The sequence below is a fragment of the Numenius arquata genome, chromosome 22 (genome assembly GCF_964106895.1).
Source record: "Numenius arquata chromosome 22, bNumArq3.hap1.1, whole genome shotgun sequence".
NCBI classification, from domain to species: Eukaryota; Metazoa; Chordata; class Aves; order Charadriiformes; family Scolopacidae; genus Numenius; species Numenius arquata.
Genome location: NC_133597.1, coordinates 234072 through 257917, shown reverse-complemented (window position 1 = coordinate 257917; position 23846 = coordinate 234072). Strand labels below are relative to the sequence as shown.

The window sequence follows — 23846 nt, the reverse complement described above, 5'->3', positions numbered from 1 at the left end:
GCAGAGAAGGCTTTGGGAGAGGATGGGTGGGAGAAGGGGTAACGCCATGAACGTCTCGAGCTGTCGTGGCAACCACAGCTTTGGCTGTGGCCAGTGGAACAAACTGCCTCTGGTCTCTACATTGCAGGAAATCTGCCTTCGACATGTTCAATTTCTTGGCTTCCAAACACCGGCAGCCACCGGAATACAACCCAAACGATGAGGAAGAGGAGGAAGTGCAGCTGAAGTCAGCCCGGTATGGAGCAGGGGGAATGTTCAAGGGGGAAGTGATGCTGCGGTGTTGGAACGAGCTGATGGGGCTCAATTGTATTTAAAACTTGGGAGCTGCCGGGTACGAGCGAATGTGGGGAAGACTCCTCCCATAGTGAGAGGGCCAGTGGCTGGGGGTGGCCACCAGCCGGTCTTCCTTTGGATGTTGCTTTTCTGATGAGAATTTGGGCAGAAGAGGGAGGAAATTCTCGTTCTTAGATAGAAAACCACCACGTTGATCAGGGCTGTGCTCTCGCTGGGCTGCAGCATGTCGGTGTCTGAGTTACCTGGGAGGTGTCCCAGGCCTGCACTTCCCAGTGCAGGGGTCCCTGAGCAGCGTCTCTGTTCCAGGAGGGCGACCAGTATGGACCTGCCCATGCCCATGCGGTTCCGACACCTGAAGAAGACCTCCAAGGAGGCAGTCGGTGTCTACAGGTACGCTTTGGTTCCGGGACAGAGGGAGGGGGAGTCGGGAAACTTCCGTGAGCTCAGGCTGCAAAACCAGGGGGAAGAAGCGGGTTTGGGGTTTTTCCCTCTTCCTTCTCCCCTCCCAAATCAGGAAAATCCTCGGCACGAGCTGCTTGTGCCTTGGGCCGACCTCGGTGGTAGCATGTGCTCAGGCGTGGGCAGGAGAAACCTGGTGTTGCTCTTGTCATGTGATGTTGGAGGAGAGGAATAATACGTGGTGACCCTTGTACTGAGGCAGCCTGTCCTCGGCAGCGCCGGGAACCTCCTCTTCTGTGCTTGTACCGGTGAAATCCTCACTCATCCGGTGCTTTTCCAGGTCTCCCATCCACGGCCGGGGTCTGTTCTGCAAAAGGAACATCGATGCAGGTGAGATGGTGATCGAATATTCAGGCAATGTCATTCGCTCCATCCTCACTGACAAACGAGAGAAATACTACGACAGTAAGGTGAGTCATGGGCTCCTGGAGAAGCTCTTAAAGGCTTGGGGAGAACTGTAAGGTGGCTGTGAAGGTAGGACAGGCCGAGGCCGGGTGAGAAATGCCTTTGGAAGGTCACGAGTTGGGATTACGGACCCGTGGGGATATTCCCATCCCTGCTGGAGCGTGGGGGCTGCTGCTTCCCACCCCCAGAGGGCCAGGAAGGGGCTGGGTCCAGTCTTAGGGTGGAAAGGAGCTGCTGAGGAGGAGGGAAGGGTAGCTGTGGGTGGTGTCAGAGGCTGGAGGCCTGGTCCTGGGCTGAGCCGGGGTGTCTCCGTCCCCCAGACCCACCCTGACCCCCCCGTTCCCCCTGTGCAGGGGATCGGCTGCTACATGTTCCGCATTGACGACTCGGAGGTGGTGGACGCCACCATGCACGGCAACGCTGCCCGCTTCATCAACCACTCCTGCGAGCCCAACTGCTACTCCCGCGTCATCAACATCGACGGCCAGAAGCACATCGTCATCTTCGCCATGCGCAAGATCTACCGCGGCGAGGAGCTCACCTACGACTACAAGTTCCCCATCGAGGACGCCAGCAACAAACTGCCCTGCAACTGCGGCGCCAAGAAGTGCAGGAAGTTCTTAAACTAGACCTTCCCTCAGCTGCAGGGGAGCCCTGGGGAGTCTGGGGGGGACCAGAGCTCCGAGAGACCGCCCTGGCTGCAGGGATGGAGCCAGGCTGGGCTCGGGGACTGTGTTTGTGTCGGAACCCATGCGTTTGTGTCCCGCATGCGCACACCCACCCCGGGAGAGACGCGGGAGAAGCCCCTCGACGTGGTGATGGTTTTGTTGTTATTTCCCCCCAGCCCCAGTGTTTGTGTCTCAGCCTCAGCATGGGGAGTGGTGGCCTGTCCTGTCCCTCGGCTCCGTGCTGAGCTTGGGGTTCCCCTCCTTCTCCTCCTCCTCCTCCTCTTCCTCGGTGTGGGGCTGCGTCAGGAGGAGTTGGTGGCGCAGGGTTTGAGCTGCCCCCGAGGGGGAGTGATGGTGCCCCAATACCCGAGGACCATGTGTGTCTCTGGTCCCTTGTGCTCCGTGTCCACACACCATTTGTGAGCGGCCGGTGTGTTCCCTGGGTCTGGCTGGGCTGGTGACACCCCAGAACGGGGCAGAGCGGGGACAGAGGAGCCCCCGGGGGGCTGGGGGGGTCTGGCCAGTGTGGGGCTCCCAAACCCAGCCCCTCTGCTGTGGGGTCCCAGGTTCTTCTTGCAGAGACAGGGCTGGTGCCAGCGGTGGGGGTGCTGGGCGTCACTGGGACCAGAGCTGGGTCCTGCCTCCCAAGGTTTCCCCCCCTGCCCAGTGACGGGGGGCACCTCCAGCCCCCCAGCCAGTGGTCACTGTCACCAAGGAGCTGCTCCAAGGGTCAGGGGTCTTGAGGGGAGCGGTGGGGAGTGGGCGCTGGCCATGGGGCAGGAGCTGGGGAGGGTTTGAGTCCCGTGGGATGGGCTCTGCGGAGTCCCGGGGCCGGCGGGGAGGGTGACAGTGGTGGTAGCCCAGGGACCCCTTCGAGGTGGCCCGAAGCCCCTGGTGCCCGGTTAAGGCAGCGTCGCCCCCTCCTCCCGGGCCTGCCCCCAGCAAGAGCCGAGGACGGTGAGAAGCCCCGAGGGTGACGGGTGAAGACATTGGATTTTACTCTGTTCTGTTTACAGTTTAGTATTTAAGGTTTTATAAATGTAAATATATTTTGTATATTTTTCTATGAGAAGCACTTCATAGGGGAGAGCACTTATGACGAGGCTTTTTAAACAGTGGTATTATCCTAATTTAAGAGAATCTCTTTTTAATGATTTTTTTATTTTCATAGGACGGTTCTAGGAACTGCCTGGCCGGACGCGGCCGGGTCCTTTCTCCAGAGAGGGGGGTACACTTTATTTTTGATTTTTTACTCTCGTTCTGCCTTTTTGACTTCAGTAACTGTTTCCAGGAGGTTTGGCTGGACCTGAATCGTGATTTCCCTGTCACGTGGGGGTCAGGAGGGGAATGGCCCGGCCCAGGAGGGGGTGGCTCTGAGTGTCCCCATCCCTGCACCAGCACCTGCAGAGGGAAAGGGAGATGAAGTGAGACCCCGGACCCTCGGTCCCTGCAGGGGGGAGGCTGCTCTGGGCACCCTGCGTCCCACAGAGGGGTTTGCCATGGGGAAGGGGAGGCAGGAACTGCCCTTGCGCTTCCAGGGGTCCCTGCGGTGGGTCGGGGGCTGCTCCGGGAGGGTGTCGCCGTTGGTGTGGAGGGGGTGGGATGACCACTGGGAGCTCTCCCCCCAACCCCAGAGCGAGGTGGGACGCCAGGCGCTGCCGGTTCCCCTTCGTTATTGCACTGTGTGGTGGTTCTTTGGCGATAAGCGCTGGGGGGGGTCCCGTTGCCGCTGCATTCGTTACTGAGGAGATTTGATGCACTGACAGTTGGGAACGCACATACGTGGGGGGGCCGGGGGCCTGGGCCCGGGGGTCCCAGCACAGCCCGTTTCCTCCCCGTTTCTGACGGCAGCAGCGGGGTCAGCCCCCGCCTTGGCCGAACGCACCCCGGGGGCTCCTTTGGGGCAGGGGGTTGGGGCCCGGGGAGCCCCCCGAGCGCCGTCCCTGCGGTCCCCTCGCTGCTGTGGCTGGTGGGACAGTCCGTACCGGGCCCCGGGGGGGCCGTGGGGCAGGGACCAGCCGTGGTGGCGCGGGGTGGGTGCTGTCCTGCTGCCCAGCCGGTGGGAGCGCAGCGTCCCCCGATGAATGTATATTTTAAGGACTGACAGATCAGGGGATCTGGAAATTTTGAAAAAACCCAAGAGGAACCTTCGGGCGTTTATTTTTCTCTGTACGAAGCGCCGTGTTCTGCGTTAAGGAAAAGCGGGTCATTGCCAAGGGCTGGGGGTCTCCTCTCTCCCTTCCCTCCCCAAGCAATACAGGGCCCGGCCGCGGGCCCCCCCGGCTGCCCCTCCCCCCCGCCGGGCTCTGGGCCAACTATAAATACCGTATATATAGGAACTGCTGTAGTGACGCTCCCCGTCCCCACGCCCTGTCTCGCCCCATGGCTTCTGCTTCCCCCCAACACCGTCGTACGATCGTGTGGCCGTCGCTGATGGGGCCAGGGGGGCCCTGCCTGGCCCTTCCCCTCCCCCCCCGCTCCCTCCCTCGTCACGGTTCCAAGTGTTGGGAACCACCTGCATCCAAGGAAAACCGTGCTCTGTGCTTTCCTGGTATCTTCTTATCGAGGTGCAGTAGCTTTGTCTCAGCCCAGAACTATTACTTGTGGTGTTTCTTTTATTGAGCTTAACGGTCTCTTTAGTAATTACAGGTAGTGGGTAATTGTTTCAAAAAAAGCAAAAAAAAAGGCAAAAAAAAAAAAAAAAAGCTCTGCAAAGGCAAGGTTATGTTCTAGAAATACATTTCTTGACAACGTATCATGTATAACAAATCTCTGCTTTTTTTTCTTGTGTTCTTCCAAGCTTCTGGTTGTTTGGTTGGTTTTTTTTTTTAAAAAAGACAAAAAAAAAAAAAAAAAGAAAAAGAGGAAACGTGTGTAAAGTCCATCAGTGTTAACTCCCTGCCACAGGGAAGAAGGAAATACTTTAATAGTTTAAAAAAATGCTGAAAGCTCTGCAAAAGACTGAATGTAAAAATAAAAAAGTGTACATAGTTGTAAAAACAAAAAACAAAAAAAACAAAGGAGTTTTTAAACATGTTTATTTTCTATGCACTTTTTTTTATTTAAGTGATAGTTTAATTAATAAACATGTCAAGTTTATTGCTGCAGAGGATGGCTCTGGATTCTTCTTGAGGGCCGAGAGGATGCTTCCCGGGGTCACCACTTCTCCCCTGGGGGACTCGCGGGGGACAGAAGCCCCTGGCCAGTGCCGCAGGGGGGTTTTGGTGGGTTCTGGTGGACAGGGCTGGGCTGGTGCCCAGGGTCACCTTGTGAAGCCGCGGGGCATCCAGCTGGGCAGGTGCCTGGGGGCCTTGCGGGCGGCGGGGCCAGGGATAGGCTGTGCTGGGGGCGGCGGGGCCCACACGGTGACCCTTGACCGGCCACAGGCTACAGGCGCACGGGGCACCATGGCCACAGCCAACGACAGGGCCGTCCTGCAGACCATCTTCAACCCCAGCACCCCCTTCGGGGACATCCCAGGGCTGGACGAGGAGGAGGAGGAGGATGCCCAGGAGGAAGGTGAGGTGACACAGCTGCCCCTGGGGTGTCCGGGTGCTCCCCGTGCTCCCCAGCCAAACTCCCCCTGTTGTGCTGCACAGGGGATGGCTTCGTGCCGGAGCTCCTGGAGCAGGCGCGGGACCTGGAGCTGCAGGGGGTCTCAGCTGCCGAGTCGGGGGACGTGAGCACAGCGCTGGAGCGCTTCGGGGAGGCCATTCGCCTGCTGCCCCAGCGCGCCTCGGCCTACAACAACCGCGCCCAGGCCTTGCGCCTGCGGGGGGACGTGGCAGGTGAGTGACGACGCTGTGGCCGGGATGGGGGTGGCCTCTACTACCCCAACCCACCCTGACTCCCCTTTCCTCCCCCCGGCTCCCCTTTTCCCCCCCCAGGTGCCCTGCGGGACCTGGACACAGCCATCGCGCTGAGCCGGGGCCACGGCCGCGCTGCCTGCCAGAGCTTTGTGCAGCGGGGCCTGATCCACCGGCTGCAGGCACGGGAGGAGGAGGCGCGGCAGGACTTCGAGCGGGCAGCGCGGTTGGGCAGCGGCTTTGCCCGGCAGCAGCTGGTGCTGCTCAACCCTTACTCAGCCCTTTGCAACCAGATGCTCTGCCAGATGCTGGGGCAGCTGCGCAACCCCGGTGGCGAGTGAGGGGCAGGGGACGGGCAGGGCCGAACGGCCGGGCCCGGGCGGGAGCAGGATCCTGTCCCTTCTCCTGGGGGACGGTGGGGGACAGGAAGCACCGAAGGGCTTTGGCTTTGTCTGGGCTCTGCTGCCCCCACAATAAACCTCCCCGTGTCCCTGGCAATTGGGCTCTGTGTGCAGTGTGGGGTGATTCCTGCAAGGGGCTGAGCAGGGCACTGAGCCCCCCGGCTGAAGAGGGGAGGTGATGGGGGGCAGGGGGAGTCTCGTTCTTCCCCGGCTGGGTGGTCTCTGGCTGCTCTCCCGTGCAGTCATCCAGGACTGACCCCGCTGTCACTGCAGGGGCTGTGGGGCCCAGTGGGAGGGATGGCGGTGGCGGTGCCGGGACCGCCCCTGCGCCGCATGCGGGGCCGCAGTGCGGGCCAGGCTGGCGGTGGCAGCGTCCATGTTCCAGGTAAGGCGCAGCCTGGCTGCATCCTCCAGCCCTGCTGCATGCCGGGGCTCTGCATCCCTGCTCCAGCTATCTTCCCCTGCGCTGAGCAGGGCCGGTTGGCCATGGGGCACCTTGGGGGCCAGCCGGGGGCTGCCCTTGCCCGGCTGCTGCTGCAGCTCAGCTGCCCGGTGCTCTGCCCGGTGAGCCGCTCCAGCAGCAGGACCCCGCTGCATCTCTGATGTGCAGTGAGATCTCTGGCAGGGTTGGGGGAGCCCCACCGCCAATGGGCAGCCGCTGGCAGCGTGGGCGCTGCGGGAGGAGGAGGAGAGCTGAGCTTTCACCAGCCATGCCCCCCAGCTGGCCCCCAGTACCGCGCTAACACGGTACCTCGACCGCCACAAGCCAGAAGGGAACAGCTCAGCCACCGGCACCCTCAGCCTCACCACCCAGCACAGTCGCTGCCTGCTTGGCTCTCCCTGACCCTCCAGGGACACCTACAACGCCTCCCTCCTCCTCCATGCACAGTGTAAGGCCCGGGGTGCGGGGAGGGTGCATGGGGCTGCTGCCCGTGGCCTGTGTCTGTGAGGGCTGTGGCGGGGCAGAGTCTCACCCATCCTGGGTGACTGTGGCCGATGAACGCTCGGGGCTCCTGGGAGGCAAATCCTGCCCCCGTGGGCGCTGCCCTCATCCCCCCTGCCCTCTCACTGCCTGTTCACTGCCCAGAGAAGCCGGGGCTCCCGCGGGCAGATGCCCGTTACCAGCAGGTGGAGGCCGCAGGGCTCCTCCTGCTGCTCCCTGTGCTGGTACGAGTCAACCCACCCGCCAGCATCGCCTGAGTGGCCCAGGACAGGCAAGTGATGGCCAATGCCTCTGAGATCCTCCTCCTGGGCGCTGCGCGCTACCCGGGGCTGGCCAACTTCTCCATCAGTGCCGCCAACAGCGTGGGCGTCACCACGGCCTCCCTCCTGCCCCCAGGTAGGTGCTGGGGGGTGGGGGTGGGTGCGGAGCAGCGGCCCCGCGGCGGGTGCTGAGGGAGCTGCGCTGGCTGTGCAGGTCTGCTGGACACCCGTGTGGAGCTGCCCCTGCTCGGCGTGGCTGTGGGAGCAGCGCTGGCCCTGGGCACCCTGCTGGGTCTGGGTTCCTGCCTGGTCTGTCTGATGTGTCGCCGTGGCAAACCAGTGCCGGGGGGCAGCCCCCTCATCCTGTGCCCCCATTGCAGTGGCTCCCAATTCCCGCAGCGTCTGCCCCACCAGAGCCAGTCCCTGCCCCCCGACCTGCGCCTCAACGACCTGGTGCGGGAGGACAGAGGTGAGACCCCAGAGGGGCCAGTGTGGGGGGGACACGTGGGGCCATGGGTCCTGTCTGGGTGAGGGTTGATGTCCTGCTCTCACCCCTTTCCTTCCTCACAGCTGCCTCCAAAGACGCAGGAGCCAGAGCCTGGGGAGAGGAGAACCCCCTGCCAGGGCCACAGAATGCCTTGGTCCTCAGCAAGCTCGGTGAGGGGGCACGGCAGGGCAAGCAGCCCCAAAAACCCTGCTGTGGGGACACTGGCCTCCACGGCCACCCCAAAAGGCGCTGGCAACGAGCTGTCTCTGTCCTGCAGGTTTTGTCCAGCTCCCGATGTCCGGGCGCATCTACAAAGTGCCGAGTGTGAGCAGCGACGAGATCTGGCTGTGAGCGGTGCCAGGTATGTGCTGGGAGCGCAGCCAGGCCTGTGCCGGGTGGTGGGCGCCGATGGGCTGTACGGGAAGATGCATGCTGCAGGTTGCGGTAGCCGTGCCTTTAGCCAAGGCCTGGTTTTATGTAGCCCGAGCACTTTTCATGGCCAGCATCGTCCCCTGCCAGAGCTGCTGCAGGCGGGCAGGGAGGCAGCGCGGTGGGGGCTGGAGAGTTGGCCCAACAGCAATAAACTAAACTTAAGAGTCACCCGTGTGGTGCCACGCTGGTTGTTTGCCCTTGGCACCTGCAAAGGGGCTCGATGACAGAAGGCAGAGGGGACCGGAGATCCCCGGATCAGAACACACCGGGCAGATCCGAGCGTGGTGTCTGAGCATGGAATTTATTCCCAGTTGCTGCACTGGCAAAGCCTCTGCCCCATCTGTGGCACAGGGAGCCTGGCACTGGGTGAACTGCTGGGGCAAAAGACGGGCAAAGATGGAGCGACGGGGCAGCTTCTGCCATAACCGTACCGGGTGAAGCCCTGCTCTGAGCGCAGAAAGGCTTGGCAGCACCTGTATGACTTGGGCGGGGGGCGCCTCTGGGCTGGTGAGTGCTGCTCCGGGGGCTGCTGGGACCAAACCTGGGGGTCCAGGGTGGGCATCGATGCGGAAGACAGGGTTTAATGTGAAGCATCAAGAGAAGCTCAACACCTCCGCCTCTGCCACCTGCGAGGGGGGATTGGAGGGCGGGCTCCGGCCCTTCTTCCCCTCAGCCAGGGGCTTGAAGTGCTGCGGGGAAAGAATGTGTTAGGGCAATGATTCCACTCTTGTTAATTAGAGTGCCTGCGTGCAGCTGGAAATGCCACTTGTGCTCTGCATGAGCTGCTGCTCAGCCCCCACTGTGGTGGGAAAAGCCGTCTGGGCTGCGAAATGAGGCGGCCTCCCAGCCTCGGGGCACATCAGAGGTAACAGGGGGTACAAGGCAAACGAGAGCTTAGAAAATGCTCTTTGGGCCCCTTTCTCATGGCCTCCCAGCCCTTTACCAACACCCACAGCAAAGCCAAAGAGGAGAAGGTTTGCGGTGCTTCCAGCTGGAGCAGCGCCTGCCGGGGGCCACGTACCTGCGAGTTCTTGAACTCGGAGTAGAGGGAGAAGAGGAGGTGCAGGGGCTGGATCCGGCTCTTGTAGACGGGGATGTCCAGAATGGCTACAAGAGAGAGTGGAAATCCCCGAGTGTCTCCGGGCGGCACTGGGGCACTGGGGGAAAGGCTGAGCCTCCCCGCACCCCCTGTCGCTCAGAGGGACCAGTGTCCGCTCCCTGCCGAGGGCAGCGGAGGGTGGTGTGGGCCCCCCAGGGCTGAGCCTGCACCCAGAGGTCTCATGTCGAGGGGGACAGGGGCAGGCCGTGTTTCAGCTTACCACAGACCATGTCGATGTACTCAGGCAGGTCACAGCTCATCTCTGCTGTGGGGAGCCCTACCTGGAACATTAAGGGCCCTCAGCTCCCACACGGCACCAGCCCGAGAGCTCCGGCTGAGCCCAGCTGCGATCCCAGCCTTGGGCTGCTCCCGGCCTCCTGGCAAGGGAGAGGTGGCAACTGGGGCCACACCTGAGCAGGCCAGGCTGCGGGCACAGAGCTTGCTGAGGAGCAGGAGCCCAGCTTCCACAGAAGACGGTTCCTAATGTCGCAAACTAACTACTTATCACACAGACAACGTACCTTCCCCAAGAGCTCCTCGAACTCCGGTGACCATTCCTGCATCAGGGTCTCAATGTCGGGCATCGGCCTGCGAGGGGGAAGAGGCAAAAAGGAACTTTGGGATTATGGGCAACTGGACCAGCTCCCTCGGGCCGCCGACCCGTGCCAAGGCCAGACGAGGGTGTGGAGCGGGGCTGGCCTCACGGCTCACCTGGTGTAATGGACGGTGGCCGGGGGCTTGCAGCGGTGCAGTTCACTGATGCTTTCAATCCAGTTCTCGATGGCTTTGGGGTTCTTCTCAGCGTTCTCCAAACTCTTCACTTTTATCTGCTGCTGTGAACAGAAATATAAACCTGGGAGCACTTTGTGGGGTTTTGGGGCTTTTTGGCCAGCCTTGTCCCCGGTGCTGATTGAGCTTTTCTCTCTCCTAGTGCCCTGCACTGACCGATTCCTGGGACAGAGGAGCAGCTGCCACACAAAACGCTCCCTAAAACCAGGCATTGGCAACACAAGGAAGCAGAGCTTCACCTGAAGGAAGCGGATCCACAGCCCGTACCAAGACTCGCCTGAAGCAAGGCTGAGATCCACTGCAGCTTAAAGGAAAAGGTTAGTTGTTTCTGCCTTTAAAGCCAAGTTCTCAGTTGTGCTGCGACACTGTGGTCCCACAGACAAAAGTAAGAGTAAAATTCCGTGTTTTTGCAGAGGACGCGCCTTCTCCTTCCCCAACACTCACCGTGATGTTGTGCTGCTTGGAGTTCTCCGTCAGCCAGAGGGAGAGCACGGTGGGATCCGACTGCTTGGTCGAGGGCTCGTCCAGGACCAGCAGCCCCAGGTTATCGGGCTTCCCATCGGGCCGGGGCACCTGCAGATCAACACAGACCCTCCTTCCTGCGGGAGCCCAGCGCGGGGGCAGTCGGGGCTACTTTGTACAGAGCGGTTTAAAAGTTGGCCCCTAAAAGGCAGGGTCTCTCTGGAACATGAGCTGTCAGTGCAGCACAGCCCGAGGAGCACAAGGTGTTGGACAAGGGGAACCACAGCCCTCGCCCCAAATCCTGTATGAGTTGTTTGGGAGGTGACTGAACCCCGGGCATTTCTCTAGAACATTCTCTCCGACAGCGCAGGGCGAGGGTGCCCCTCGTGCACCGAAACCTCAGCTCCTGCAGCAGCAGGTCCAGAGGGGCCTGAAACAACCCTACCTTTAGGAATGCGTCAATGTCCCCAACAGCAGGAATAAAGTCAGGAATAAAAGGCTGCAGTTTGTACTCGATGTCTATCGTTTTGGGAGTGTACCTGGGAAAACCACAGTGCAGGCGGTTGTGACCTGTCGTGCCAAACCTGCCACAATAATTGGCACAAAGGGGAGGAAGAGCGGGTGAAACCCCCCTCAGCTCACCTCTTGATGTATTCAAAGAGCTCTTTGATTTCAGAAGACACGGGCAGGTAGTCGAAATCCACCAGATTGAAGTCGCTAAAGAAAGGAAGAGAAACAGAAAGGTGGGTACAGGCAGGAACTGGGACCTGACTGCACAAAACAACCAAGAGGGAAGCTGAGATGGCAGGCAGTCACTCCTCTGCTCCAGAGACTTCTTGCACGTGAAAAACACTCTTGGGCCAGGCTTTGCCTTGGGCCTCCCAGCCAAAAAAAAGCACTTGAGTGATGGACAGTTGATTATAGCGGACATCAAAGGGTAGATAAGTGATGTGGACAAAGGACCACCACCAGGGGGGTTAGTGATGGTTTCGGAATTGGAAACAGGGGAAAAGGGAGGAGGATTTTTGAGGAGGTGAATGATGTGTTTGAGATGTTCCTTCTCTTTCTTGGGCACTGACTGACAGCGACACTGGGGGCTGGCCGACACCTTTGCCTTGCTCCGGGGGGGTCGCTCCCAGCTGTGTCTCTCCTGGGGACAGCAAAGGGGGACGGGGAGCATCCGAGGAGCCCCAGGGTTGGCTGCGGTTCCTCACACGAAGGAACCTCTTTCTCCTGGGCCACCTGGGTATGAGGAGGAAGGAGCTGCCTGTCCTGATGCCAACAGCGAGCACACCAGCGGAGCCAAACGGGCCCAAACGGCACCCAGCCAGCACCGGCCCCCGGCTCCTCGGGCTGGTATCGCCGCTTACCCCTCCAGCGCAGCCCCATGCTCCTCCGAGTCGTCCTCCGAGTCTGTTTCGGAGGAGTCATCCTCCTCTGAGTCGTCCGAGTCCTCGTCCTCGCTGAGGGCGGCGGGGGGGGGCGGGCCGGCCGCCTCCTCCTAGGCGAGAGGGACCGGGCCTTACCGGGCCGCCTCACGGGGCCGGGCCCCCCGCCCGCCGCCGGCCCCGCGCCCACCTTGCTGCCGCCGCCGCCCTCCTCGTCGCTGCTGCGATCGGCGGCGCCGCCGCCCGCCCCGGGCATCCCCGGCCGTCGGGAGCCCCGGGGGCGGCCCGCGCCCCCCAGCCGCGGCGAGCGGGCCCCGGCCGGCCTCCCCGCCGTGCCGCCCGCCTCCTCGGCCTCCGGCAGCTCCAGGCTCTCGTCGTAGGGCTGGTTCTCGACGAGGCGGGTCTAAGCAGAGGGGGAGTGTGAGGCGCCGGCCCGGTGCGGCCCGTCCCGGCGCCCCGGCCCCGCTCACCTCCAGCGCCCGCCGCTCCGCCATGCCGCCCCGCCGCGGCCCCGCCGTCGCCATGGCGACTCGCCCGCCTCGCTCGCCCCCGGCCGGCCAGAGCGGCCCTGCCCGCGCGGCGCCCCCTGGCGGCGGGGAGGGGTTGGGGTGGCCACCGCCCGCCCGCCCGCCCCGCCCCGCGCGTGACGCCACTTCCGGCTGGGGACGTGGCCCGGCGCCGCCATCTTGTGGGGCTGCTGGAGGGGACGCGGAGCGGCCGCGGAGCCGGCGCCGAGCCCAGCGCTGCCGCCGCCATGGTAAGGGCCTGCCCGCCGCCTGCTGCCCGCCGCTGCGGGGCACAGGGGGACGCGGGGGAGCGCTGGGGGGGAGCACGGGCCTGGCCAGGCCCGACTTGTGGGCCCGCCGCTGGGCCAGGCCCGGGCGCGGGCCGGTGCGGGAGCCCCGTGGCCTGTCGGGGCGGAGCGGGCGCCGTGGCAGGTTCTTCGGCCGCCTGGGGACTCGGGGCGGGGGCCGTCAGCCCTCGGGGGGCTGCGGGGGCGCGGGGTCGCCGGCCCAGCCCGGCTCCGGGGCCTGCAGGCGGCAGAACAGCGCTCACGAAGCCGCCGGGCCCCTTCAGCGGCGGGGCTGGTGGCCGCAGCCGGGGGCACACAGCACTCCGCTGGTTTCAAAGGCCGTTCGGTGTGTTGGGGCTGTCCCTCTGTCGGTGCAGAGGGTAACGCCGGGGGCTGTTTCTCCGAGCTCGTTCTGCGCCGTGTTGCCTATCCGCATCCGTGTTTCGCGGCGGTCTCGGTCGGCAAAGACCGTCACGGTGCTCTGTTAAAGGGTAGGGCTGGGTGCTCGCTGAGCAGCAGGGACCCGGTGCCCTCCGGTTCTCATCCATCATGGTCTGAGTGCTTACGATGAGGAGATTTATTTCTACCCTGTAAGTACTGTGAAGGGTACGGCTGTAAAGCTGCAGGGCCCCAGGGCAGTCCAGAGAGAGCCCGGCACTGTGACTGAGGTGCTCACACAGCACTGTCAGCCTGGGGCGTGACATCGGTCCGTATTTGAGACTTCCCAAGGTGTTGGAGAGCTGGTAGTAACAACGGTTGGGGGTTCCAAAGATCTTAAGTGCAGAAACGGCCTTACCCTGACAAAGTTAATTAAGAAGCTGATCTGGGAGAGAGAAATGGGAGGAGGAAGTCTGGGTCATCTGAGAGAATGAGAAAATCTAAGTTGGCAGTTGCCTTCCTGCCTTTTTATTGTTGGTGCGATAACGTCTCTGAAGTGCCCAGGGGAGTCGTCCCTGGGTGGTGATTAATGCAGCTGCCAATATTTTATTAACCTGGCTATGCTGTAATTGTAGCATTGGGAAGGAATGTCAAATTTCACAGCATTTCTGTGTTTCGTTGTAAGCTGGGGCCAGAAAACTCAGTAACTAGAGCCTCCCCTGAAGCGTTCGGGCAGGAGAGGGTTGTTACCCCTCTGGGGGGCAGGGAATGGGCTGGTTCTTGGTGTCTGTTCACCTGGAGCCCCGAGAGCTCACTCAGGATAACGCTAGGACGGAAAGCCAGAGAGCAGCAGAGGTGGGTCTGCTCTTAGAGGAGTCCATTTCCTGATGCTGGCCACAGAAAAAAGACTGAAAATCATGTTTAAGGAGAGTTGGGTGGTTGTGCAATAAAGGTGAAGGTGAAACGTGGTTGGGGGTGATCCTGTCCTGGCGTGGGTAGTGCCGGGGGGTCCAGCTGAGTGGGTCTGGCCCTCGCAGGTGCTGTTGGCAGCTGCCGTCTGCACAAAGGCGGGGAAGGCCATCGTCTCCCGGCAGTTCGTGGAGATGACCCGCACCCGCATCGAGGGGCTGCTGGCAGCCTTCCCCAAGCTGATGAACACGGGGAAGCAGCACACCTTCGTGGAGACAGAGAGTGTGCGGTATGTCTACCAGCCCATGGAGAAGCTCTACATGGTGCTCATCACCACCAAGAACAGCAACATCCTGGAAGACCTGGAAACACTCCGACTCTTCTCTAGAGTGGTAAGGACCCGTCCTCAATGCAGAGTCTGTGTGTGTCACCTGCAACAGTGCCCGCTGTGGTAGGCTGGTGATAGAGTGCTGTCTGCCCCCACCTGGCAGCGTCATCCTCCAGAGCCTCTTCCTGCCCTGGAAGCGAGCTTTGACGTTTCGTGGTATTTTTGAATACACATAAAAAAAAATCCTCAGTTGCAGTTCCGCTGGTGAGACCAAAGGGATGATGTTGTGAATTTAGCATTAAATATTCCCTGTATTCTTGAGATAACACCCATATTCCTTCTAAAAATACCGTGGTGTTAGAGCCTGTGAGTGTCAGAGGCACAGCACTACTTCACCTGCGTTTCTGAGCAGTGAGTTCCTGCAGCTGCATTTGTGCAAGCAAAGGGTCTTCAGGAAGTTCATGGGTCTCGGTGTGTTGAGCTTCCTCCGAGTCAGCGTTACAACAGAGCCAAGAGTTGTATCAGTATTTTAGTGTAGAAAAACTAATAATGACAAAGCTTCACCTTCTTACGAGTGCACCTCTGAAATGTTTTTCCCTCCCTCCCTAGATCCCCGAGTACTGCCGAGCGCTGGAGGAGAACGAGATCTCCGAGCACTGCTTCGACCTGATTTTTGCCTTTGATGAAATCGTTGCCCTGGGCTACCGCGAGAACGTCAACCTGGCACAGATCCGGACCTTCACTGAGATGGACTCGCACGAGGAGAAGGTGTTCCGAGCTGTGCGAGAGGTGAGCGGGAGGGACTGCTGCGGCCGGTGCCCCAGCGGGACATGCTGCTGTATTTTATACAAAGGCGTTGCTCCACCAATTATGTAGCTTTTCTGTAAACTGAGTGCCCATCTCTTGTTCCCTTGGCCTTCACAAAGCGTTTGTGAGTGAGTGCATTAGTTCCTGGGCAGAGTAAGACAGAGATCACAAAGCTCTATCGCTCTTCTCTTGTGCTCAGACTCAGGAGCGCGAAGCGAAGGCCGAGATGCGCCGCAAAGCCAAGGAACTGCAGCAGGCCCGGCGGGACGCGGAGAGACAGGGCAAAAAGGCTCCCGGTTTTGGTGGCTTCGGTAGCTCAGCCGTGTCTGGGGGTACGACGGCAGCGATGATCACAGAGACCATCATCGAAACGGAGAAGCCCAAAGTGGCGCCAGCGCCAGCCAGGTCAGTGTGTGGTGGGAGCCAGTGCTCCCGGGAACCCGCTGGGGCTGGAGCCCCCTGCCCAAATCAAGGCTCTCTGAGGGGTTCTTTGTGTTGCCCCCATTTGGTTACTGGATGGGTAGAGGTTATCTTGCCCTCAGGAAACCTCCCATTGGTGTGTGCTGACCGCCGAGCCTGTAACTGGGGTGCTTGTAGGGCGGTTTATGCTGTATATTCTTCAGACACCCCCCTCTTATTATCGAGGAGTGTTTGCACAGGAGCATCTATGGTCTCTTTGGAGGCTTTATGGGGTAATGGGCTTCTCGGTCAGTGTGGAAAAAGAGGTCCTAGCTACTGGTAATACTGGGAACAGAAACCAGATTACGTATAGGCACCCCACACGTAAGATCATCAGTTTCAAGCACATTCTCCCCAAAAAAGGCTGCAGAGGTGGAGGCTGTGTCATTGGGATAGTCAGGCTACAGCACTCGGAGAACTGAATCTGCTGCCCTGGGCTGACTCGGAGACTCTTATGCCTTTTGTTTAGGCCTTCAGGTCCTAGTAAAGCCTTGAAACTTGGCGCCAAGGGGAAGGAGGTAGACAACTTCGTGGACAAGCTGAAATCGGAAGGAGAAAACATCATGACGTCTGTAGGCAAGCGCTCCACGGAAGCAGCCAAAGTCCTTGCTCCTCCCGTTAACACGGAGAGGTGGGTATCCCCCTCGCTGAGGAAGCGCTCTCCTCGCCCCTCTCTGCCGTACACGTGTTGCCTCGTGAGCCAGGTTCTGTTTCAGTGCTCAGAACGGGCTTTTTTCTGCCATTGGGGTCCTGTGTGGTCATTCAAGCTGTGAATTTTGAAAGATGGTGGGCACAATCTTGGAAAGCCCAGCAGCAGAAAAGCAGATAGAGTAGGAATCAGCTAAACAATGGACATATCTCCCATGTTAGCTGAGGCTGGGAATTTTCCTGTGCCTTTTTCCCTTAAAATAGCTGCCATTTTTCCCAAGTTCCTGCCTTTCTCTGACTTAGGGTGGGAGTGTTCGTGGTTTGTTTTAAATGCAGCGATTGAGAGCCTTGTTGTGCCGGGAGCTGTAGGGCAGAGGGTTCTGAGTGTACAGCGTGTGGAGACACTGTGTTGTTGCTGTTTATTTGGGCTCCCGTCCTTCCTCATCTGTGTCCATAGGGCCACGTGTCCCCAAGTTATCCCGTCAGAGCAGCAGTGTCCGTGCGCCTTCCGTGTGGGGCCCCCACACTCATGGGAGCTCACTGCACGTGGCCTGTCCTTGCGGAGCACTCCTCTCCCCTCTTGCCTCTTCAATGCCAAGTGCAGGATTGAGACACTTGCCTTTTTCCTGTCTCTGCAGCGTCCACATGAAAATAGAGGAGAAGATTTCCCTGACCTGTGGCCGTGACGGCGGGTTGCAGAACATGGAGCTGCACGGCATGATCATGTTGCACATTTCAGACGAGAAGTTTGCGCGGATTCGCCTGCATGTGGAGAACGAAGACAAGAGGGGGGTGCAGCTCCAGGTAAAGCCCAGGTGGTCTCCTGCAGTGGGAACCTACTGCCCCTGCTCCCCCGGGCGGGTGCTGGGAAAGAGTTCTTGTCCCAGTCAGGGCTGAGACAGGGAGCAGTCCCCGCAGATGTTCCCGCAGCACAAAGGCACGCTCCAGAGACTGAAGTTCACTGGAGAACTCCCGTCTCGTGCTCTCCTCTCCCTGCCCCGGGGGACTCCGCAGGGGCCTGGGAAGCTTGTTCATGCGGTGCCAGCTTCAGTTGTTGAGCGAGAGCGTTCGAATGAAGTTCTGTGCTGAGGAGGAATTAATTCATTATCTAGAAAGCCCTTTCTTCTTGGGATCGCTTGTGTCCGGCCCCCAGACAGTTCCTGGAGCCGGAGCCCATGTTTGCAGTCGGCAATGGCAGCTCAGAAGGTGCTCAGAGATGAGTCCTCCCCTTTCTCTCTCCAGTTGTGTGACCCTTCTGAGCCCTGCAGGTCGTGCTGCTTTGACACACTCTTCTCCTTCTTCCTCCTCCTCGCCATGAGCTTTTCTGCACCTTGCTGGCCATGGCTGCTCAGGCAGGAGTAGGTTCATTATCAGTGTCTTATCAGCAAGTTCCTGATGAGGCTCCCACATGAGCTGCTTGGGGTGGAGACAAGACCAAACCCAGCGCTGACTCCTGGCTTTCTAGTGTCACCTGAGCGTTACCTTGCACAAATCTCTGCTGCTAAAGAGCTGCTCTTGCTGTGGGGAGAGAGAGTGTTTAAACTGAGCTTGGCTGCTCTTGTATTGAGGTTGCTGAGGAAGCAATATTTTGTGGTTTCAGGTGTTCCTCACAGCATCATTACGTTGTTGATTTTTTTTCAAGAGAAATGTCCATTGTGGGTCTTCAGGGTGCTCTTTGGGATTTTAAGAGTTGTCGAGGTTGGTCTCCAGGTTATCAGTCTGGCTTTGCGAGAGTCTCTGGCACAGCAGCAAGTAAAAATGGTCATGGTGTGGATTTTTCTCGGTGGATCAGTGTTTTCTGGAAGGAATCCTGGGTTGAGAAACAGATGTGCTCTAGTTGGGCTTCTGAGCAAGGAGCAAACCTGATGTGCCTTTTCTGCAGGAAAATACCCCAGGATGTGTAGGGCTGTGGTGTCAGAACCCGTGTCACCTGCCTTTGGTGACACCCAGTCGCTGGGCTGGGGATGACCGGGACCTCTGCTCCTCTTTCAGACTCACCCCAACGTGGACAAGAAGCTCTTCACTGCTGAGTCACAGATCGGTTTGAAGAACCCGGAGAAGTCATTCCCCATCAACAGCGACGTGGGCGTGCTGAAGTGGCGGCTGCAGACCACGGAGGAGTCCTTCATCCCCCTGACCAGTGGGTGCTAGCGAGCGCCGGGGGGCTCGGGTGGGAAAGACTGGTGTGTGTGTGGCCACGGGCAGCTGGCTGGTAGCCCACCTCATGGCTGGCCCTCAAGTGAGGTGTTGGAGGTGCCGTTAGACACTGCCTGTTGTTCCTCGGGGCGTGTGTTTTCTGTAACACTCTTAAAGAAATCAAAAAGCTTTTTTTTTCTTAAAGTGGGAGTTTCTTGGGGGTGCCTTTGCGTTTCTAACCGCATCTTTTTTTGGGAGTCAGTTGCAGGCAGACACCCTGCCTGGCTCAGCATGCCCTTTCTGTGCCCCCAGTTAACTGCTGGCCCTCAGAGAGCGGGAGCAACTGTGACGTGAACATCGAGTACGAGTTGCAAGAGGAGAGCCTGGAGCTGAATGACGTCGTCATCACCATCCCCTTGCCGTAAGTCGCACTGCATGTCCGGGCAGCACCCACATGTGCCGTCCGGGGTCCCCCCGGTTCCTCCCTGCCCCAAGGGGCCCCACAGAGGTTTCCTTGGCGTGGTGCTATGGTTGCCTCTCACTGCAGGTCTGGTGTGGGCGCCCCCGTGATCGGGGAGATCGATGGGGAGTACCGCCACGACAGCCGCAGGAACCTCCTGGAATGGTGCCTGCCCGTCATCGACGCCAAAGCCAAAAGTGGCAGCCTGGAGTTCAGCATCGCGGGGCAGCCCAGCGACTTCTTCCCCGTCCAGGTCTCCTTCGTCTCCAAAAAGAACTATTGCAACATACAGGTAGGGTTGCTGCGGGCGGGATGTCCTTCTGCCTCTTTGATCTGCCTCGGTCGCCCCTGCCATGGCATGGGGGGCCCTGCCCTCCCCCTCCCCAAAGCCTTTGGCTTCGGCTCTGCCTCCTCTGTGTTCTCTGGATTCAGGGAGCACGGGCAACTCCAAGGGCTTGGCTGCAGTTTGGGTTGTGCCCTCGTGCCTCCTCTCAGACCCCTGTTAGGGAGTCCCTTGCCCACCCTCCCCAGCCAAAAGGCTTCTTGGCACGTGTCCGTCCGTCCTTCCACGCTGAGCCGTCACGAGCCGCTGCTGACCTCCTCCCTGGCTGCTTTCCATGCAGCTCCCGTGGAAAATCATTTCCCTCTTCTCAGGCTTCCTGGGAGCAAAGGACTTTCTTTGGGGGGTGGCTCAGGAGGGGGGATTGATCCTGTCCCTGTGCCCCCCGTTGTGACGCAGTGCGGTGCGGCTGCATGGGGTGCGGAGCTGACTCTGCCCCTTGCCCCTGCAGGTTACCAAAGTCACCCAGGTGGATGGGAACAGCCCTGTCAGGTTTTCCACTGAAACCACCTTCCTGGTGGACAAGTACGAGATCCTGTAACGCCGGCCGTGGGGAGTCGCAGAGGAAGAAATTTTTAAATTAAAAGAAAAAAAAAAAGAGGCCGAAGTTTATTGAGAATGTTGGGGAGGCGCAGCCCCCCCTCTGCCGAGCCGCGTGGCTCCGTCATCCACAGCGTTCCTGGGCCACGGACACTTTTGGCAGAGAATTGCCGTGCTCTCGGGGGGAAAGGCTACACCTTTCTTCGGCAGATTTTTCCCAGCCGGCGGAAAGGCAAGATCTCGGCAGAGACCCCGGCTCGGCCCCCCCAAGCGCCATCCCCCTCCTTGCTCTGGCCCCACGCTGCTCCCTGGTGCTGCCGTTTTAACTTCTCCTCAGCCTCCAACTCTCCTCCCCGTCGCTGAAGGTGTCCCAGTTCTGGACCAGGGGCTCGTCACTCCCCTGGACCCCCCCGGATGGTCGAAGCGGAGCAAGTTGGCCTCAGTTTTGAAGGTTGGGGGGTTACGGCAGGGGCCTGGGGTGGGGAATGGGGGCTCAGGGTTGGGCTCCTGTCACCCCACACGGTCCCTGCTGTCTCCAGCCCAGAGACTGGGGTGGCCCTTGGGCTCAGGGGGCTCCGGGGTAGCGCAGGCTGCGGCTCCGGATGCTCCCGCTCCTGCTGCAGGGGGGAGAGCGTCCGGAAGGGTCTGCCCCACGCACGGGTGGGCTTTGGAGGCCGTTTAATGAGGTTAGAACCGGCTGCATGTCCTTTCTGGGCCGTTTTGGTGCTTTGGGGGGGCTCTGCCTGCCCCCCTGGAGATGGGGTAGCCAGTCTGGTAGGCAGTAGCTGGTGGCCTGGCCCATTGATCTCCCTGGGGAGAAGGAAATGCAGGTTCCAGAGGGTGTTGGGGGCTGATCCCAGCGCAGGCAGGACCTCCGGTGTGGTGTGGGCTGTCTCAGAGCTGTGTGTCCCCTCCCCCCAAATCCTCACCCGTGTCCCCAGCCACCAGTGAGCTCTGCAGGGGACACTCCTGATGTCACCGAGGGTCCCGAGGGCCCAAATTCCCTGAGGCCCCCTGGGCCGTGCCCCTGAGTGGGTGTCAGGGTTCTCCAGGGCCTCTGCCAAAGAAGTTGGTGGTCTCCCCCTCGCGGGGGCCCTGACCCTGCTGGGGGGAACAGACCCTGTCCCCAGAGGAGTAGGTGACAAACCCTGTTAACGCTGGTGTTGGAGAGTTGCGTGTCTGTCCGATTTTAAATTGGAGCCGGGGTGAATTGGAGCAGCCACGGAGCTTTTGGTTTTTTTTTTTTTCTGGAATTCAGAGGGTAATGTTTAAACCGAGCCGAGACCCCCCTCCTTTTTGTAACGCTGTCCCGTACTGGCCTAGGGCATAGAGCACATTCCAGTGTACACAGAAATCCAGTCTTTAATCAAATAAAGTATTGTCAAAGGAACCGGCTGAGGGTCTTGGGGTCCTTCCGGAGCCGGGACCGGCCTGTCCCTCCCCCCCGGGGGCGGGAGGGGGCCGGCGGCGGGGCGGGGACTCGGCGGAGCCGGGGACGGGGCTGCGGCGGAGCCGGGACGGAGCGGAGGTGAGCGGGCCGGGGGGGCCGGAACCGACGGGCGGTGGGACCCCCGGGCACCCCTTGTCCTCACTGGGGAGTCTCATCCCACGGGGACGCCCAGCCGGGGGCGACGGCGGAGGCCAGAGGGAGCGATAGGGGGTCCCGGTCCGCCCGGGGGGATCCCGAGGAGGGAGGCGGGCGGGAGGGCAGGGAGACCCTGCAGCTCCCGCCCCGTCCCCGCACAGCTCCCGGGGGCGTGGGCGTACCGGCGGCTGCGGACGGAGCCGGTGGCCCGCCCCGGGGGCGAGTGTGTGGCGAGGGAGGGCGGAGGGCAGCCGCCCCCCGCCGTGGGAGGGCGGAGGAGGGCCCCCGTGCCCAGACCCCGCCGCGGCTCCCGGGGGGCGGCGCTCCCGGGGTCCTGGGAAGGGGCGCTGGCCCGGCGGGACCCCGCTCCCGGCGGGACCGCGTTTGTTCCGGACGCGCTCCAGACGCAGCCCCGGGAATTTGGCAGCCCCAGAAGGTCTCCAGCTGCCGCGCCGAGGGGCCGCCCGCTCTCCCCCCCTGCGAGCCTCCGGCCCGCTCCGGGGACCGGGCAGGGGCTGACCCCTCGCCGCGGGGACCTGAGGGCTTCTGCCCGGGTGCATTTTTGGCCACTCCAGGTACGCACGCGTTGGCCAGCGCGGGGCTGCAGGGGGATGGGGTCCGTGGGACAATACGGAGCTCCCCGACAGTGAGAGAGCGATGCCTGTTTCAGAGAGGTGGAGTTCACCCCAGCCCCTTTCCGGGCCAGCGCGGGGCTGGGTGATGGGGTCGTGCCAGGGACCAATCCGGGACCCCCCAAGCCCCTCCCTGGGCCAGCATTAGCAGGAGCCACAGGTGTTCCCCGTGAGCCCAGCCCATCGTTGGGCCTGCAGGTGAGGAGCCATCATTTGCTCCGAGGGGGCTTTGAGGAATAAAGCTCCATCGCTGTGACCTCACGGGGGGTCCTGTTGCTCGGGGGAGGGTGTTTCCCTGTCCGTGCTGCGGTGGCCGGAGGCTCATGCTGGCGCTGGGCTTAGTGCTGGAGCTTCAGGACTGTGTGTGGCGTCACCACCCCTCGGAGCTGGCCCATCTCGGGGGCCGTTGGGTGCAGGAAAGCAGGATTTGTGCCCTCCCGGCCCCAAGCACGTGGTGTGGGTGTCCCGCAGGCCGTGGAGACCCCCACGGCAGGGCCGTGGTGCAGCTGCGCTGCGGGGGTGCGGGAGCGCTGAGATCAGCGGGTGCGGCCGGGATTCCTCGGCTCCCGCCGGCGCTGTCTGGCGGCTGATTTACGGGGATGTTATTGCCAGCAGCGTCGTGTCGTCCCAGCAACCAGGATGCAGCCCCTGCTGCCCCCCGCCCGGGTCCCCCCACTCAGCGTGGGGCTGGGAGCGGGGTCCCTGCTCCCCTCTGGCTCGGTGCTGGAGGCGGATCCCCCTTCCCCGCTGCCAGTTGTTTACCAGGGCGCAGGGCGTGGGAAGGCTGAGGGCGCCCTAAAGCGCGTTAGCAGATGCGGAGCGAGCGGGTGGCCAAGTTGGACGGAGGCTGCGGTTGCTGTGTGGGGCCGCCCCAGCTTCCGCCCCTGACTCACTTGGCCACTGGAGGGGAGGAAGGGCCATGCCATGGGATGCCAAGTGCTTGCCCTGGGCAAGGCGGGCAGCGCGGAGGGGGCACAGCAGGGACTGTGCCAGGCTGTACTCCAGTGCGGCCCTTTGGCAGCAGGGGCTGGCCGGCCGTGCCCCGTTTGTGCCCTGGCCAGTGGCACGTGGTGTGGCTGCGGGGTCTGGCTGCTGGCACCTGGCTGTGGTGATGGGGTGTGAGGCAGGTTGTGCCATGCCCAGGTTGGGTTTCAGTGGGGGGCAGCAGACTCCCTCATCACCCCTACCCACCCAGGCAGTGGGGTGCAGGGGCTCCCCGGGAGTGTGGTGGCCAAGGGGCAGCATGTCCCGGTGCTGCCTGTCCGGCGTTGGCGGGGCTGGGCGTCCTCCCAGGTGAGGTCTCTGCCTGCGCCGGGAGAAGAAAGGGGCTTTTGTGCTGCGGGAGGCCGGGGCCGAGCGGGCAGCCCTGAGCGCGGGGGGCGCGGGGGCTGTGGGCTGCTTGGCGGTAACCGAGCCCGACCCCTTGGCATTTGCTGCTTTCGCCGCTTCCCACGGCGGGAACAAGCAGCGCGTTCTGCAGGCGGCGGCGGGAGAAGAAAGACTGCCTTGTCTGCCCCAGCGGTGGGGCGCCGGCCGGGCCGGCCACGCTCCCGCCCCTCATTCCTCTAGCAGAGCCGGCTGGGGACCCCAGGGACGGCTGTGAGGAGCCAGGTGAGGGGCTCTGCCAGGGCGGGGGGCGATGCCAGGGGGCCAGGGGCCATCAGGGTGGGTGTCGGGGAGCAGCCAGACACTGGGGTTCCCCCCAGCCCATGGGCTGCCTGTGGAGTGGGGGCTGCAGCAGGAGGGTGTACCCATTCCCCGAGCAGCAGGGCTGGGGTCCGCCGCAATGCTCCTCTGCGATGCTCCCCAAGCAGAGCCGTGATGGGAAGGGGTTAACGCCAGCGCAGGATCCCACCCTGGCCCCGCTCCCTTCCTATCCAGGAGCCCAGCCCCTCCTGGCTTTTCCTCCTTCCCGGAGGCTGAGGGGGGCCTGGGAGC

The 23846-nt window shown here is 61.5% G+C and overlaps 5 protein-coding genes across 8 annotated transcripts in view; 4 read left to right on the top strand and 1 right to left on the bottom strand.

The window, feature by feature from the left end:
• The window catches only part of KMT2A (lysine methyltransferase 2A), a 40273-nt gene extending 37379 nt beyond the window's left edge, over positions 1–2894 (top strand). The window contains exons 33-36 of the mRNA XM_074162286.1: positions 128–235; positions 601–684; positions 1034–1163; positions 1512–2894. Coding sequence (XP_074018387.1) covers positions 128–235; positions 601–684; positions 1034–1163; positions 1512–1787 — 598 coding nt within the window. The 3' untranslated portion in view covers positions 1788–2894. The remainder of the gene's footprint in view (positions 1–127; positions 236–600; positions 685–1033; positions 1164–1511) is intronic.
• Positions 2895–5223: 2329 nt separating this feature from the next.
• On the top strand, positions 5224–6128 carry TTC36 (tetratricopeptide repeat domain 36). Its single transcript, XM_074162516.1, has 3 exons — positions 5224–5345; positions 5426–5614; positions 5714–6128. Exons 1-3 carry the CDS (start codon positions 5234–5236, stop codon positions 5971–5973), a joined length of 561 nt encoding a protein of 186 aa, XP_074018617.1. The 5' UTR covers positions 5224–5233; the 3' UTR covers positions 5974–6128.
• A 391-nt stretch (positions 6129–6519) lies between these two features.
• Positions 6520–8074, top strand: TMEM25 (transmembrane protein 25). The gene is given in 5 exon segments (XM_074162271.1): positions 6520–6597; positions 7054–7372; positions 7451–7705; positions 7807–7893; positions 8001–8074. Coding segments are annotated over 5 exon segments (813 nt in total).
• A 364-nt stretch (positions 8075–8438) lies between these two features.
• IFT46 (intraflagellar transport 46) lies at positions 8439–12417 on the bottom strand. 2 transcript variants are annotated; one of them, XM_074162487.1, is made up of 11 exons: positions 12364–12417; positions 12084–12296; positions 11876–12003; positions 11148–11222; positions 10951–11044; positions 10488–10616; positions 9966–10087; positions 9776–9842; positions 9475–9535; positions 9177–9262; positions 8439–8844 (listed from the first exon to the last, which is right to left on the bottom strand). In XM_074162487.1, the coding sequence occupies exons 1-11, from the start codon at positions 12415–12417 to the stop codon at positions 8749–8751; spliced, it is 1125 nt and encodes a 374-aa protein (XP_074018588.1). In that variant the 3' UTR covers positions 8439–8748. The 2 variants fall into 2 exon arrangements, with proteins under 2 accessions (XP_074018588.1, XP_074018589.1); XM_074162488.1 differs by having other exon boundaries at positions 11876–12006; positions 12364–12387.
• Positions 12418–12550: 133 nt separating this feature from the next.
• Positions 12551–21079, top strand: ARCN1 (archain 1). Of its 3 annotated transcripts, XM_074162332.1 has the most exons (10): positions 12551–12650; positions 14102–14365; positions 14911–15090; positions 15308–15513; positions 16037–16198; positions 16854–17019; positions 18208–18355; positions 18664–18772; positions 18899–19103; positions 19603–21079. In XM_074162332.1, exons 1-10 carry the CDS (start codon positions 12648–12650, stop codon positions 19690–19692), a joined length of 1533 nt encoding a protein of 510 aa, XP_074018433.1. In that variant the 5' UTR covers positions 12551–12647; the 3' UTR covers positions 19693–21079. The 3 variants fall into 3 exon arrangements, with proteins under 3 accessions (XP_074018433.1, XP_074018434.1, XP_074018435.1); XM_074162333.1 differs by lacking the exon at positions 12551–12650 and having other exon boundaries at positions 14108–14362; XM_074162334.1 differs by lacking the exons at positions 12551–12650; positions 16037–16198 and having other exon boundaries at positions 14108–14365.
• Positions 21080–23846: the final 2767 nt, after the last annotated feature.

Excerpts from the sequence above, each read along its gene's own strand:
- IFT46 (XM_074162487.1), bottom strand. The coding sequence starts at position 12,417 with ATGGCGACGGCGGGGCCGCGGCGGGGCGGCATGGCGGAGCGGCGGGCG. Across the intron at positions 12,004-12,083 it reads AGGGCGGCGGCGGCAGCAAG|GAGGCGGCCGGCCCGCCCCC; the intron begins GTGGGCGCGGGG and ends CTCGCCTAGGAG. Across the intron at positions 11,045-11,147 it reads CTCTTTGAATACATCAAGAG|GTACACTCCCAAAACGATAG; the intron begins GTGAGCTGAGGG and ends TGGTTTTCCCAG.
- TTC36 (XM_074162516.1), top strand. The coding sequence starts at position 5,234 with ATGGCCACAGCCAACGACAGGGCCGTCCTGCAGACCATCTTCAACCCC. Across the intron at positions 5,346-5,425 it reads GGAGGATGCCCAGGAGGAAG|GGGATGGCTTCGTGCCGGAG; the intron begins GTGAGGTGACAC and ends TGTGCTGCACAG. Across the intron at positions 5,615-5,713 it reads CCTGCGGGGGGACGTGGCAG|GTGCCCTGCGGGACCTGGAC; the intron begins GTGAGTGACGAC and ends TTCCCCCCCCAG.
- ARCN1 (XM_074162332.1), top strand. Across the intron at positions 18,356-18,663 it reads GTCCTTCATCCCCCTGACCA|TTAACTGCTGGCCCTCAGAG; the intron begins GTGGGTGCTAGC and ends CTGTGCCCCCAG. Across the intron at positions 18,773-18,898 it reads GTCATCACCATCCCCTTGCC|GTCTGGTGTGGGCGCCCCCG; the intron begins GTAAGTCGCACT and ends CTCTCACTGCAG.